Raw genomic sequence first — 17581 nt, 5'->3', positions numbered from 1 at the left:
TGTTCCTGTTAATTGTACCACTGTTACATCATGTTTTAGAGTTGTTCCTGTTAATTGTACCACTGTTACATCATGTTTTAGAGTTGTTCCTGTTAATTGTACCACTGTTACATCATGTTTTAGAGTTGTTCCTGCTAATTGCACCACTGTTACATCATGTTTTAGAGTTGTTCCTGTTAATTGTACCACTGTTACATCATGTTTTAGAGTTGTTCCTGTTAATTGTACCACTGTTACATCATGTTTTAGAGTTGTTCCTCTTAATTGTACCACTGTTACATCATGTTTGAATGCTGTTCCTGTTTGAACTGGCATAATAGTTACTTTTGCTACTTTGTATTCTAAACTTATTTGTATGTGATAGAAACTGGTAGAATTAATATTTGAGATGAGCCAGTTGTGGCCGGTAAGCATTTCTCATGATAGTCAGAAAGATAGACAATTTCATACTGAAACCAACACTTTCTGTTTACCATTTTAAGCTGTGGCAAATAACCTGTTACTTTTGTTTAATGTTGTAAACTTACTTTTGTTAGAACATAATTAGTGGTTGTTTTATCTGTTTATTAAACTTACCTAACGTAATTTGCTACAATTCATAATTTACAGCACAGTATTTAAAACCATAAATTTATGAAAATCTCCTAACTTTCTATAAACATAATTTCATTCTGGCCTCAGTATTAGTGGAGCTATATAGAACTGATTACTATTGTTTGCTTCTGGGAAGAATTTGGGCCCTTAAATAAACTTACATTCATTTGTCAGCATTCTAAAACAACACGATAACTACCTGCCACTATATACTTTCTATGTCAAGGCTTATCTGGAAGTGGAACTTTTAAACTTTCACAACTGAAAATTCTAAAGCTGAACTTGTATTCATCAGTTGATATATGAGATGTCTGAACATTTGGCACTGAACTAAATATTCACTACTTAACTATTCGTAAAATTCCTATGTGCTCAGCACTTGACAAAATGCCTCAGTATTTGGTACTTAACTATCTGTTGTAAAATGTAAACATGAATTAATCAAATTGTCTACTTGTCCAGAGTGTGTTGAACTTAACCATTCTGTCAACATGAATATATGAATACTTTTTATGAATACTGTTACAACTAGGATAATTTCTTTATTTTTTACTTCATACTTTATGTACAGAAACACAAATCAATGACTACTTCTCCACAGAAAATGAGGGTTACACAAATCAGCACCAACACAAACATGTCACCAAGTTTCATTTGTAGCAGTTTTAAAGACAAGTTCTAAACTTCTGATCATAACCAAATATGTCACAATTCAACATTATCTCTTATCCAGTCCATGTAATTTGTTATTCGAGTGTACACACCTGGATATCCTGCCTGGGCACACTGACTCCCAAAAGACACAATGCCAACCAAGGTCCATCTCTTGTTCCTGTCTCTTACCATAAGAGGACCTCCTGAGTCACCCTATATCATTGGAAGAAAATATTGAATTTGATAGTATTTAATCACTCAAAGTTGGAATTAAATAACAAAATTACAAATATTTATTGAAACAAAAAAGAATTTGTTTGTTCATAATTAAGCACAAGCTACACAGTGTGTCATCTGTACACTGCCCATCATGAGTGTTGAAACCCAGTTACATTATAAGTACATAGGCTTACTGCTATTTCCATTGGAGCCAAAACAGAAAAGTCCACACAAGAAGACAAAGAGCGATACTGACGTCACCCTTACCTGACATGCGTCCTTCCCACCTTCTAAAAAGACAAACAGCGATACTGACGTCACCCTTACCTGACATGCGTCCTTCCCACCTTCTAAAAAGACAAAGAGCGATACTGACGTCACCCTTACCTGACATGCATCCTTTCCACCTTCTAAAAAGACAAAGAGCGATACTGACGTCACCCTTACCTGACATGCGTCCTTCCCACCTTCTAAAAATCCTGCACATAAAAAACCATCCGTAATTGGCTGCGTGTACCGTTTATTACAGTCATTGTTGTCCCAAATAGGCATCGAAACTTGGTGTAAGGTTCCAGTTTTGTGTTGTCCTGTGTAGAATAGGACAACTTTCAATAACATGCAAACCATAATAGTAATTATTCATATATCAAAGTTAAAACCTTTAGTTAAGTCCAAACACCAACATTAGTATAATTTAGACTTAATTATTAGTCTTAACTTTCAAAAACTCCAAAGTTTGTTTAATGCTTGAATCCAAAAGGTGCAAAAGACATATTATAAAAGAGTGATACATCTGAGACAGGATGTCAAACGTTCGTTCACTAATACTGTATGTGGATCGTTCATACATTAATATTGTATGTGGATCATTAGTTCTGTAGCAGGGAATACCCCAAAACCTATCCTTATACTGGAAGTCAACTGTTAGTTCTGTAACAAGGAATACTCCACAGACTATCCTTATACTGGGAGTCAACTGTTAGTTCTGTATCAAGGAATACTCCACAGCCTATCCTTATACTGGAAGTCAACTGTTAGTTCTGTAGCAAGGAATACTCCACAACCTATCTTTATACTGGAAGTCAACTGTTAGTTCTGTAACAAGGAATACTCCACAGCCTATCCTTATACTGGAAGTCAACTGTTAGTTCTGTAGCAGGGAATACTCCACAGACTATCCTTACACTGGAAGTCAATTGTTAGTTCTGTAGCAGGGAATACTCCACAGCCTATCCTTATACTGGAAGTCAACTGTTAGTTCTGTAGCAGGGAATACTCCACAGCCTATCCTTATACTGGAAGTCAACTGTTAGTTCTGTTGCAAGGAATACTCCACAGCCTATCCTTACACTGGAAGTCAACTGTTAGTTCTGTAGCAGGGAATACTCCACAGCCTATCCTTATACTGGAAGTCAACTGTTAGTTCTATAGCAGGGAATATCCCAAAACCTATAAATATACTATATGTCGATCATTTACCTTGAATTTTATTAGCCATAAAATAATTTTCCAATAAACTAAATGAAGTGATGTTAGGTAAGATCAGTAGAAATGCTACAGAAGGACAAGAGGGACATATCCCCCCCTCCTTCCTACAGACATAAAATAAATAAACTGTGCATAACGTGAAGTCCCAGTTCATCTACTTCCATTGGTACTAGACTAAATGGGAATAAATCTTAAGAAAATACAAACATCAGGTTGTCAAATATAGAATAAGGTTTGGATATGAAAATAACTGATAGTTTTTAGTACATCTCAACCAGACATTCATATACTGTACGACATTTTACGTGAACTAAAAGAAACCTCAGATATGTTACAAAGTTCCAAGTTAGTTTACTCCAGAACAGAAGATCTCATAGATAGTCTTATAACATTGCCACCAGAAATTACTTGAAATATTGATGTAGCTATCAGTTACAGAACACCATGCTCTCACAAATGGAAGATCTTGTTGTCCTAACCACACTTGGGGAGCGGGACACCAAACAAAGTTTATCTTATATGAAATTAAATATCTTGTTTCCAACCATTAATAGTTTTCTTGGAGAGTTAAATGAACAATCCGGTGAGAAAAACCTCCCAATATTCTGCTCCCTGTTGGCAGTTGGTCCTAAATCTGAATAGTTTGTAGATTTCAGACTATTAAACCTCTTACAACTCATTATAGACTGAATCTTGAAATCATACAAATGAAAGTAAGTCAAGCTAAGGGAATGAAAGAAGATTCATGTATGACATTTGAGGCAATCAGCAAGCTTACAGAACATATCAAACTTCTATTTATGTCTTTTACTGAACTTTATAAATAAAGCAATAACTCTCCCAGTTAGCACAGATGGCTGTGACAGAAGCTTCAACAAGCTAAAACTGATCAAAAACCACCTTAGAGCCAACATGGCAGATGTAGAGTCTTACAGTAATTAACATATCCATCTTGATGAGACTATTAACAGGTTTGTTGTTAGGTTTCTAAACACAAGGATAACATTTGGTAGATATTGTTTGATAATTCTCATTTTAAAGGGACTTGTCCACCCAACCTCCTCACCAAAAAGATATACCAGAAATGTTAGAATGGTCAAGAAACCTTTCAATCCTTTCAAAGGTACTGAGAGCTTTGAAACTCAAAGTACTTTTGAACCCCAGGGGTAGCTCAATATAACCTGGGGTAAACAAGTCCCTTTAAAATTACAGAGTATAAGTTATTTTCTCCTGTGTCCCAAGCCCTCCCCCTGGTGATGGTACCACCACTGGGTAAGAGATATAAATAATTATCCAGTAAAGATGCTGATAATTTACATATAACTTAATTATCTGTACAAATATTTACGAACAGGTTTCATGAATACTGCACAGGTATTGGCCATTCATTCCTTTTATTTTTCTAACTATTTATCAGAATTTAGACCCGACAATGCCCACTTAGACCGGACAATAGCCACTTACCATATTTTGTTGCTCCCCAGCCAAGCACAGTGCCAACACTTCCAACCAGAGCGCTAGCACGAAACTCATCCGACTGTGGTAAACAAACTGGGGCTATCAGGTCATTATATTCCACATGCTCTTTCAGTTTAATCAAGCCAATGTCATTGAGGAACCCATTCCTTGAAAATTGTGGATGCTGTACAATTGTCTGAACTTGGTAGTCTTTAGGAGAAGCAAAATCATTGTTGGAGTACAGATTGTGTTCTCCAAGTCTGACTATTAGTTGATTTGGTCTGTACCTAGATGATTCACACAAAGAAAATCACAAATTTTAGACCAATTGGCTTGTAATGTTTCCACTAGCTTTAGTGCTTAAAGTGTAATTTTTAATAACATTTCTTACACTTTTGATACCTGCAAGTTATAGTATTGAGTTTTTGTTGTTAAGCAGTACAATCCTTTTACCCTTTTCTTAAAATAATCAAAACATTGGCCTCATTCAAATTTATTTCCTTAGAGATAATTCACATTTCTTGGCCCAATTTAACTATTTCAACAGACTTCTAATTAAAGTTTAAAAACAATCCAAAAATATAGTTTTTATACATCATTTAGTTACATATTTAATACTGTCTAAAAATATTGGTCTAATTTATTTAATATGTATTCTCTCATTGAGGTAACTGGTAAAATATTTTATAACCTAGAGACATTTATGGCTTCAACATTTGAAAACATTACTATAATAGTAATGCAATAGTTTCTATAACCTGGCCTAACAAACAATTATCTTTACAATCTGAGAAATAATTTTAGAGGGCTTTCAAATGTCTATATATAGTCCGAACTGCTTGCTATGTTCGAAAATTACGAGTTAAGGGTTGATTTAAATTTTAATATAAGACCAGTTTTCCCAAATAAAGCTACTAACATTAAAAAATTAGAGCTTACTGTTAACATCAGTTACTAAACAAAGTTGGTTTTATAAATAAGTTATCTCATTTCTCCTAACACAAACAAAACATTCTCACCTGAAACCTAATGGGTGAGATACACAGTGCCCGGCTGTCAAAACAACATGATCGTTGATTAGAGCGCCACCACACCAAAACGTTTCTGAGCTTCTTGTACGTAAAAATATTGCGACCTTCATAATAAAAAAAACAACAATTATTATGTTATAATAATTTTAATTAATTGATAAAACATTCACATTTTAATTATTTTATTATTTTAGGAAATATAATTTTTAGTATATATAATTTCATAAAGTATTTTTTTTTTCATTTTTGGTAGCACAGGGTAATAAAATATATTAATTACATTTCTTATTCGTTATAAATCTATTGTGGATGAAACATCACTACTCCTTTAAATAATGTAACTGAAATTAAATAATATACCTAAACTACGTGTGAAATAAGTTAGTTATTAAATTTCAGAAGTAAAAAACTGAAGGTTTGTGATGCATCATTTGGAACAGACCGTGACACACGTCATATTAAACAAGAAACACCGAAAATAGTTCACAAGGGTTAATTCTATGTATTGAAATATGAAAAATAGTCATATTATGTATACAAGTTTAAATAAGTAACATGTCACTTCATCTTATGTATGAAACGAAAGTACTTTGATTAATTAGATAATATATATGGTTAGATTGTGTTGAGCATTTATCAGTTAAACTGATATGGTTACTTGATGTTGGCCGAATAAACATAGCATGTTTAGCAATTCCGGAGTCATTTATTTTAAGTGTTATACCATCCAAGGCCACTGTCCAGGGCTAGTTTCGAAACCACCAACAATCCTTGAAACTCTGTCTCCTATTCCACATGCTAGAGTGCAAAAAGATAATAAATTTATATATTATATATATAAATGTTTATATTATCATTCTTAAATTATTTAGGATTACAAACAACGGCATTACAAAATGTATTGAAATTTGTAAAAAAATATGAACACAAAACTTACAAGAAAAACATTTTTTCACGCGAAATTAACTTCTTAAACAACAGATTTAAACATAATATTATATCACACTAACAGACAAAAAAAGGCTTAGAAAATATACACAATTCCATATAGTGAAGAAGTACAGTAAACTCATGATGTGCAATACAAATGTGGAGTACAGTAAACTCATGATGTGCAATACAAATGTGGAGTACAGTAAACTCATAACGTAGAAAACAAATGTGGAGTACAGTAAACTCATAACGTAGGAAACAAATGTGGAGTACAGTAAACTCATAACGTAGAAAACAAATGTGGAGTACAGTAAACTCATGACGTAGAAAACAAATGTGGAGTACAGTAAACTCATGACGTAGAAAACAAATGTGGAGTACAGTAAACTCATGATGTAGAAAACAAATGTGGAGTACAGTAAACTCATAACGTAGGAAACAAATGTGGAGTACAGTAAACTCATAACGTAGAAAACAAATGTGGAGTACATTAAACTCATGACGTAGAAAACAAATGTGGAGTACAGTAAACTCATGACGTAGATTAAAGTCTGACTTTGACTAATCCTTTCCATAAAATGGGATGAAGTTACATAACACAAAGTCTGGCTTTGATTAGACACTTCTATAAAATAGGATTAAGTTACATAACACAAAGTCTGACTTTGACTAAACCTTTCCATAAAGTAGGATTAAGTTACATAACACAAAGTCTGACTTTGAATAGACTCTTCTATAAAATAAGATTAAGTTACATAACACAAAGTTTGACTTTCAATAGTTCCTTTTATAAATTAAGATTAAGTTACATAACACAAAGTTTGACTTTCAATAGATCCTTTTATAAATTAGGATTAAGTTACAAAACAAAGGTCTTACTCTGTCTGGATCCTTCTGGAAATGGTCGTGGCGAATCAATCGATAATGATTGAATGGTGGTCGTGGTTGACGGTCTGTTTGTTGTTGTTACAACCACAGGTGGAAGAACTGGATACAACTGTGAAGGTGGAATAAAAAAATAGTCAAATCTCGTCTTTACTTTCTCAGTTTTCTAAGTGTCACTCAGTAGGTAAAAGATTAAATCTAGGTGTTTATATTCGGATTGGGCATTATCTTACAAATGTAAGGTTTCCTGTAACATAAGTAGAGATTGATGCTTGTTTCTTTGTTTCTAGTAAAACTACAAAGTACAAAATGTGCTATCGGTGCTGTGCCCACCAAGGGTATCGAAACTTAGATTTTAACGTTCTAAGTCTTCACACTTGCCAACTGAGAGATATAGATTAATGACTCTATCTAAATATTACCAGCACACGGTTTTTATATATATATATTTAAACAAAATCTGAAATTCGTCATAGCTGTAGTCACGCACACGTACATATGTATCGTAAACCATTATATCATGTATCATTCATGCCCGTGTATTTGAATTATAGGCGTAAAACTTGAGATAAAATTATTTAGAAAAAAACTACCTAAATATACTTATTGATATGTACAAACACATCAAATATTTTCATTTGCTTTAATTATATGGATTTTATGTTTAAATCGTTTATTTTGTTTGTGTTTACTTATACATGAACTATGTGGCACAGAAAGTCGATGAAATTCTCTTGTTCTAGTTGTCTTGTATCTTTGTTCTATATAATAAAAAGATGTAAAAAAATGTTCAGCCGACAAGTGTTCTTCTTAAAGAAAATAAACTAACATTGGTGGTCAAACTGGCAGCTATTCTTATCAATGCTACAAGTGTAGCTACCAGTTAGGCCACCAAGTTTAATTTCATGAAAAAGATTTCATTCAGTTACACACTCAGTCCTTTTGTGGCCGAACATTTTTACACCAAATGTGGTTTTGATTACATATAATAAATTTTAATCAAAACGCACTCGATAGCAACCAACAAAAGCTTTATGATTGAAACCTTTTATTCGGAATAGATCTTTACTTCAGAGAACCAACCATATTCTTAAAAATATATGGTGGTAGTTTTCTTCTCTAAAACAATATTAATAACTTCCTTTATAGTAACGCCATGGAATTTAGATTAACAGTGTCTTGTCATCACCCACCTCCTCCATGCAATCGGTGCAACCGTATCAAACATAATTATTTGCAATAACAGCTTAAACTAATATTACGTCACGCTAAACTCTCTTTAATTTCGATAATTTTATAAAATTTAGTAAATGTGCGCTGGAAAGTAGCCAATAAAAAATAACCGTCTATCTGCATGCTTATTTTCAAAATTTTAGCAAGAAAGTGTTAATCTAGTTTGCTTGACTTAATCCAACCCCAGATTAAGGCATGATTTTAACGGGCTGAAACCCAGGGACTCACACTAATTAAGGGGCCTCAAGCTATGACTGTAAATGTATTTCATGTAGAGGTTCCGTCTCGAGGGGGCCTCTAGAAGTTGTGAAAAGCCTGGGTGCAAGAAAACCCTTGATCTGGCCTTGGCCTAACCAATACTTATATATCTACACGTCCTTTCACCTTATAATTTTGCTGCTCTAAACCAGCATTCTTTAATCCGAGTGACATAAACTAAAATCTGTCCACTTTCACTCTCAGATGAAATTGTAGTAAAAATGTTAGACGATAGTTCTCATGACTTTTTGCGTATATGTGCGAAAAATGTTTCGTCAAATTTGAGCGGTTTTAATTGAATATATTAGCTTTCATTTACACCGAATAAGACATAATTGTAGGTTGAATAGTTCTGTATCAGAGTTAAAAGAAAAATCCATAACAGTTAAGTATATTTCTGTCAAATAAAGTTTTCGTATTTTTCGTGGGCCTGGCATGGCCAAGCGCGTAAGGCGTGCGACTCGTAATCCGAGGGTCGCGGGTTCGCGCCCGCTAAACATGCTCGCCCTCCCAGCCGTGGGGGTGTATAATGTGACGGTCAATCCCACTATTCGTTGGTAAAAGAGTAGCCCAAGAGTTAGCGGTGGGTGGTGATGACTAGCTGCCTTCCCTCTAGTCTTACACTGCTAAATTAGGGACGGCTAGCACAGATAGCCCTCGAGTAGCTTTGTGCGAAATTCCAAAACAAACAAACAAACAATACTTTTCGTGCAAAGAAAAAATATAGGAAGAAACCTAATAAAAATTGGAGATAGTAAATATAAGATATTCCTAAAAATATAGGAAAAAACCGAATACAAATTGGAGATAGTAAATATAAGGTATTTCTAAAAATATAGGAAGAAACCGAATAAAAATTGGAGATAGTTAATATAAGATATTTCTGAAAATATTGGAAGAAACCGAATAAAAATTGGAGATAGTAAATATAAGATATTTCTAAAAATATTGGAAGAAACCGAATAAAAATTGTAGATAGTAAATATAAGATATTTTTAAATACATTGCCTTAACATTTGGTACGTGAAGTAAGACTCCAGTAAAAAATATCTAGTGAACATATGTGACACACTGGATTACTGTAGTCCGAGCTACAGAAGATGGGAAATCGTTATTGCACTTACTGAACGACACATTAGTAGCCGAAAAGATGTTGTAACATGACATTCTGGTTAAAAGGGTTAATGACCATGACATCTTTACTTGACTAAACTGGCAACGTCTGAATGCTACAAACAACTAATGCTGTGAGAGAACATAAGATCACAAGGTCACGCTGTCAAAAGGAAAATAAAATGATTTCATCTGGTCAGTAATCTACCAGTGTTAGAATAGCTGATAATGAACGTTTGCAGTAGTTAGATATCGAATGTTGTCATCTTACCTGGACATCGCGCCAAATTATGGTTCATGTGAGCCACAAATATTAATTTCACAAGCAGCCATATTTACTTGCAGGTTACCAGCGAAACCAGTAAGTACTCTTGGCGTAACAATAACGTATTTGAAAGTATTGAATGGTCTGCTGTCCCGTTTCGCGATACAGCGCTAGTGGTCAAATACCATAGAAAATTGAGGACGAACAATTCACTTTTTAGAAATTAAAGTTCAAAGATAGCTTGAATATGTAGGTACATGACCACTTAATGAATTTGTTATAAAACTTTCTTTCGCTATAATTCAAGTCGTCTCCAAACATTACCATACAGGCAGTCTCCAAAATATAAAATAATATACTGGCCAGGAAGAATCCCTCATGTCTTCGTGTACGATGGGAACAATAGAGCCTGTTTATAAATAAATTAAAGATAAGTTCTCCTCGTGATACATATTCAAGAAAAATTCATCATGAACAGAAACGATACCCTCACGTGCGTAATAAACTCCTGACCACGCCCATGTCTGACCATCTGTTAATGACACTGAAATTAACACGCAAACTGTTCAAAATAATGTGTAAAAAAAACACTGAACGGGCATAGTTTCAATGTCATTAATTTAGGAAAAATAACACAAAACTAAACTTACCTGTTTCCTCGGACAACAGACACCAGGACGGAGAAAGTCACCAAAACAAACTGATTGTTGAAGTTTGATTATGTCCATGAGGAGGTAACTACAATCAGATATCGTTCCGCAAAACCCACTTTGACCATTTGGCGTTCTGCAGTCAGCTATGGTCAAAATACGTGACTGATAGACGCTAGTGGCAGTGTCCTCTAGAGAAGTTGGACAATTATTGAAACAAACATGCTAAACCTAATCTATAGCGTAAAACAAAAGAAGTAGACACATGTTTGAATAAATTGTAATATAAATACTATTATACAGCAATATTTTAAATTATCCTTGGTTCTAATAAACAATAAATACATTGTTTTACAATAACATGATCTGAGTAGCGTACTTAAATAAAAATAAAATCTCAGCAGTTTAGCTTATTACTTGTACAGTATTAGCCAAGCCACATTAGCGGAGAATGTATTCATTCACAATGTTGTTACGTATTATATATAATACTTATACGTGTGTTGGGAGGGAGAGACATTTGGTTAAAATTATATGAAGTCCAGTCCATATACTATTATACAGGCTATGTTTACTTTGACATAAGTAATAGGCCTAGATGCACAAATAAAGCTTCAAAACAAATTCTACATCTATATTTAGGTCTAACGGACATCGACTAGGTTGGATAATGTATTTGGTGCATTTTTAAAAGCAATGATTTTAATTTTTACTTTTTTAGCGAGCATGCAACATGTGATATTGCCTGGGCTAGTCCTTCGAATCAAAACCGCCCTAGGCCTAGCCTCAAATGCGTTTCAGTTTTACCCGCGAAACGTATGCCTAGCTAAACTAGCTTTATTAGGTAAACAAAACAAACAGGTAACTTAGTGAACTACCTTCTTGTTAAATATTTATTTGTGAATTTCTCTTTCTCGCCTAAACATGAATTTTAGTGAGGAAGAAATGAGGTCTAATGTTTATTTGATTCCATGAAATATTTCAGTTTCACTAAATGAACTAACTAAACTACCTACGGGTCGTATTCATAACTAATTTTTGCTCTCTCTATATATCAACCAATATTTTTTTACCTCCAACTTTTCGGGTGTAGGTCTACCATTTTATTGGACTCGCTCCCTACTGGAATAATCTGTTGTTTAGATACTGAAACGTCAGATTTATCAATATTACAACCATCTTATTGGATGTCAGGGTTTATTTACGAAAAGGTTTTAACGTGAAACTTTAATTCATTGAAACTGTTGTAACGTAACATATATAAACTCTTCAGACTACGTACAGAAGTTAGTATTTTAGGTTAAACTGAAAACTACAGTATAAAATAAAACGTAGATAGATCCAGAGCTTTCAACACCATGTTCATACCAAATAAACAAGAACTTCAGACAATAGTTATATACACCAGTAAAAAATGTCACCACCATATTCTACAAATTTAAACTACACATTAGAATAAAATACTGAAATCATCTTGTTATAATAAGTCACCAATAGCATAGGTTTGCGACAGATTCGTTTGGATTATCTGCTGTATTCACTTCGTAAACTTACCGCTATGCCATCGAGGTGACTAAGTTTGTGATATGTCACATAACTATCAATAAATAATTAAATCATTAATATACAGACTCCTCTGTGCACTGCCATATTGTTTTCGAAGAAATTTGGGCCCGGCATGGCCTAGCGCGTAAAGCGTGCGACTCGTAATCCGAGGGTCGCGGGTTCGCGCCCGCGTCGCGCTAAACATGCTCGCCCTCCCAGCCGTGGGGGTGTATAATGTGACGGTCAATCCCACTATTCGTTGGTAAAAGAGTAGCCCAAGAGTTGGCGGTGGGTGGTGATGACTAGTTGCCTTCCCTCTAGTCTTACACTGCTAAATTAGGGACGGCTAGATAGCCCTCGAGTAGCTTTGTGCGAAATTCCCAAACAAACAAACAAACAAATCGAAGAAATTCCAAAGTTAAATACAATGGAAGTTTGATTGTAGTTATGATATAAATTGTAAATAAGTTTCAGTAAATGTAATCTGGTATATGTTGCGTTGATAGAAGTACAGTGCAACATACAATATTCAGTTGTGGTGGCACATATTATTAAAATATAAAAAAAAAAACTACATGACGAGCTGTCCAACTTTACTCGTATTTTATGACTTATATCGAGCTTTGAAAATATCTTTTCATCCGTACCCCTCATCGCTCAATGTTAGATTGTGGGGTTTGGTCTGAATTTCGCGCAAAGCTACACGAGGGCTATCTGCGCTAGCCGTCCTTAATTTATCGGTGTAAGATTAGAGGGAAGGCATGTTTGGTGCGACGGGGATTCGAACCTGCGACCCTCGGTTACGAGTCGAGTGCCTTAACCACCTGACCATGTGGGGCCAGGACTTATAACATTAAATAAATCGGGTTGCGATGATACCCACGGTAAGAAGAGCACATAGACTGCCCGTTGTCTAGCGTTGTACTTAAAGAAGAGCACATAGACTGCCCGTTGTCTAGCGTTGTACTTAAAGAAGAGCACACAGACTGCCCATTGTCTAGCGTTGTACTTAAAGACAAAATTGATGTTATCTATGACTAAACATACCTTTTATTTGAGTTATTTCGAGTTATATTTGTTTGAGGATTATATCATTTACTCTAACTGTGATTTTCAACCATACTATGTGCTAACTTCGCCCCAGGAACATTTTTTTCCGTCAATGTGACATCTTGGTCAGTTGGGCGAAAAACTTGGAATGTAAGTTCGCACACTATTATTATAAGCAACGTTATTAAGTAATCGACTTGCGTATGAATTAACTACCTTGTACAAAGCTACACAACAGATTATCTATTTCTGTTCACTGTAGGTATCAGAACCAGGTGTTAGCTTATAATCCTTCTCTCAGATTCACAACTGAACCACTTGGAAGGGACAAGCTGGTCTTCACACAAGTTCACAATACCCATAACTGCCACAACCAAACACATTGTGAAATACTTTTCACAACTACAAAGTCTATGACATATTGAAATCTATGTAAACTCTTGTTTCACGTACCTTGGCGATTCCCTAGGTGGCGAGAAGCCCATGTCCTGTTGAGTGTAACAAGGTAACAGAAAAACAAAACCCACATGACGCTAGCCCTGAAAATTAAATATTATTAAAAAACAACAACTTTAAACCAGATATCATTAGCTAACAATAACCTGGATATTAACAGATAATAATCTGAATGTAAATTAATAAACTGGATAGAAACGTCTATGTCAGTTTATACAATTAGTTATTTTCATACGTAAAGCTATAGATTAATAATAATAAATTATTAATTATTTTAACTTCAAAGAGACAGAGATATTAAAAAGGACATTTTTATTTTAAATTATTTTTTGTAAATGTCTAAAGTTTTATCTGTTTTCTGTCGTTTATTGCAAAGAATATACAAATCTATTAGAGAGAGCAATTTGAACTAATCAAATTTTAAATAACACGCTGACTACGTCATGAGAAACATTCGAGTACAAAATATTTATAATAACTTGTTGACAATGCGATGCTGACATTACTTCAATGTTTTGTGTAACTAGACTACAATGTATAAAATAAATAACAAGTTGTTATAGTTTACCAGTTGTATGAACGTGTCTGTCTTCTTTCGCTACACTATGATTAAAAACCAGGCAGACTTCACACCTGTGGTAACACAACAGAACTCGAACAAGTAAAAGTCGACACTTTCTATCGGGCAGGTCATTCCGTGTTAGTGGCTTACATTTGGCATCTTCTATCGACCAGTTGTAGAAGGGATTTAGGCTGGAAAACCCGTGGCGCTCGAAAATTAAATAACTTCCCTTCGGACCTAATCGACCAATAGTGGCTTTTGTTGTTTAAAGGATCTATCTCTTTTTTAACTTTCTCGTCAGATTAATGTGGATGTCCGTTACGAAAGCCAAGAGTGTAGTAGTGTGTATTCTTGTGTGTTACTAAAAAAACCCTTCGAATTGTTTGTAGTTTTTTCACCCAAAGATTATTCAAAATCATTTCGATGTTGTCCCGATGAAGTAAAAGTGATTTCGTAACGTTTATGTTTCCCAGGCATTCAATAACACAACGTTACGTTCATTTGTATATATTACTCCTGTTAAAAACACATTTACGTAATAACAAGTTACATAATTTGTTATCGGGTCAAAGCCCTCTGCATCGAGATTGTTTCTCTACTAAATAAGGTCATAATTCGATGTTTCCCTTTCACTTTCGAATCCTCAAAACAAAACTGCTTTGTTAACAATCCACGTTCTTTTATACATCCAGGAAATGTAATTAGAAATACAATAATGTTGTGTTTGTACCATGCAGGATTTCAACTTGTTTTAATAATGTTGTGTCCGTACGTTTCTACCATGCAGGATATCAACTTGTTTTTCATGCATCATTTAATATTTTCAGAAATCAAAACGTAAACAAAAAGTGAAAACACAGGCTGTATTTCAGTACAGTTTTGTATCACTCTTTTAACGCACTTGCATCGAGTGACTCCGACATTTTTAAAATGGCACAATTAACTACCAAATAATGAACGCATTAACAACTAGATATAAAATAATAGATGGCCTCTTATACAAGTCTGATTCTGTTTATATTAATATCCTTGAACCATATTTATAAAAATAAACTACCAATGTAGATTTTGGTTTAAACTTTCTTGAAGCTGTCGAAAGCGTATGACGTAACGCGCTTGATTTTAATTTTTTTTACACTTGTGTAGCTAAGTTTCGAGTGGCAGTCTCTATTTACATTTTACTCGGACAATATACGATATCATTTTAGCTCATATTACGTGAAACTTTAAAACGTTGTATTTATAATATTTAATAATCACGAGATTCGTGATTTAATGAGAGACTCTTCTTGGCCAATTCTCTTTCTCAGTACAACAATCGTGTAGGTGTCACTCGTCGTTTTGGTGTGAATGTTTCGCGTATTAAAGAAAGAACCGAAGAATCACCGAGTTCTTAGAACTTCCACAAGGGTTAACTGGTTTCAGCTCGCGAGACCTTGAAACAAACATTCAGAAAGATGTAAAAACCTAAAGCAGAGGTCAAGCCTAACGTGAGAAGGGGGCAGACAGCTTCAGTCCTAGTGCTCGGGTAATATGTGATAAAGAATGTGTTTTCATTTTCATAATATACTTCGGAAAATCGCTTTGCCTAAAAAAAAAACAACTTTTTATTCAAAACATATAAAATGTCAACACATTCAGCACACCAGAAAAATTCTTCACATGCCCATAAAAGTACCACTAATTTATGAAGTCTTAAAAAAGGCTCGCCCTTTCAGCCGTGGGGGCGTTAGAATGTGACGGTCAATCCCACTATTCGTTGGTAAAAAAGTAGCCCAAGAGTTGGCGGTGGGTGGTGATGACTAGCTGCCTTCCCTCTAGTCTTACACTTCTAAATTAGGGATGGCTAGCACAGATAGCCCTCGAGTAGCTTTGCGCGAAATTCAAAAACAAACAAACAAGTAAACTGTGACGTCATCTCGTCCTGTTCGTTCATCTACGTGTGGTTGTGGGAAAGTTGAAAAACAATTGTTAGTAAATTGGCCAATCAGAATAGACTTTTCTTTATCACCAAAATAGCTGAATTTCAGCGTTTGAATAATTCATTTGCTGTTGTTCAACTCGTGGATAACCAGCGTTATTTATGAGAAATTAATTATATTTTTAAAAGCTTGCACTCCCTGTATTATGCATTAAAATGAGTTGATAAAGCGTTTGGCTTTTCATTTTCAACACTCACACGCGACTAAAACACTGATTTTGTTCTGTCTCATATCACTGTTTCATCAGTTCCGTACCTGAAACAACTTCAGTTGGTGAGACACCGTTACCAATGTCAGCCATTTTGTTCATTTCTCAAATTCAACCTGTCCTCACGTTTCTTACACGTTGCAATGCGAACTGACATTACGTTCTTGTGAAACATACATAAAAATATTATACAGTGACATCTGGTGTTAAGTTTTACAGTGCAGGAACCCTGGCAAAATATTATACAGTGACATCTGGTGTTAAGTTTTACAGTGCAGGAACTCTGGCAAAATTTGTCAGATGGGTGACGTTACCATCAAAACCTAATGTCCGTATCTATCAAATTATTTTCAAAAAAAGAATATACATGTAACACGAACTACGTGAGACTACTTATATTAGTAATAAAATGAAAACACCTGTAGAATCAAGTAGTTTAACTTAGCAATAAGAAGAGCGAAACGTTAGACTGACATTGAGGAACAGAGAAAGAAGAGTGGACATCGAAAAGTTTCACTTAATCAGCAGTGTAAAATTATTAAATTATCTTTATATCAATATTTCAGTGGTTGAAGCTGCTCTCCTATATTACTACACTCCTGTATCGCTACAATCCTGTTTCACTACGCTACTCTTGCATCACTACATTTCTGTTTCACTACACTCTCGTATCACTACAATCCGGTTTTACTACACTCTCCTTCACTACAATACTGTTTAACTACACTCTCGTATCACTATAATCCTGTTTCATTACACTCATGTATCACTATTATCCTGTTTCACTGCACTACTCTTGTAACACTACACTCATGTATCACTACAATCCTGTTTCACTACACTCTCGTATCACTATTATCCTGTTTCACTGCACTACTCTTGTAACACTACACTCCTCTATCACATTCCTGTATCACTACAATCCTGTTTCACTACATTCATGTATAACTACAATCCTGTTTCACTAGATTCCTGTTTCACTACAATCCTGTTTCAG

General features: G+C 34.6%; 1 protein-coding gene across 1 annotated transcript in view; it reads right to left on the bottom strand.

The window, feature by feature from the left end:
- Positions 1–1111: 1111 nt before the first annotated feature.
- The window catches only part of LOC143241709 (ovochymase-2-like), a 39287-nt gene continuing 22817 nt past the window's right edge, over positions 1112–17581 (bottom strand). The window contains exons 8-16 of the mRNA XM_076484938.1: positions 16856–16920; positions 13830–13915; positions 10782–10972; positions 7257–7374; positions 6169–6242; positions 5433–5548; positions 4420–4700; positions 1915–2054; positions 1112–1461 (exon numbers count right to left, since the gene is read on the bottom strand). Of these exons, the coding sequence (XP_076341053.1) occupies positions 1300–1461; positions 1915–2054; positions 4420–4700; positions 5433–5548; positions 6169–6242; positions 7257–7374; positions 10782–10972; positions 13830–13915; positions 16856–16920 (1233 nt within the window). The 3' untranslated portion in view covers positions 1112–1299. The remainder of the gene's footprint in view (positions 1462–1914; positions 2055–4419; positions 4701–5432; positions 5549–6168; positions 6243–7256; positions 7375–10781; positions 10973–13829; positions 13916–16855; positions 16921–17581) is intronic.

Source organism: Tachypleus tridentatus, unplaced genomic scaffold (genome assembly GCF_004210375.1).
Source record: "Tachypleus tridentatus isolate NWPU-2018 unplaced genomic scaffold, ASM421037v1 Hic_cluster_1, whole genome shotgun sequence".
Taxonomy (NCBI): domain Eukaryota; kingdom Metazoa; phylum Arthropoda; class Merostomata; order Xiphosura; family Limulidae; genus Tachypleus; species Tachypleus tridentatus.
Note: the sequence above shows the minus strand (reverse complement) of the source record. Positions and strands in the feature narration are given on the sequence as shown.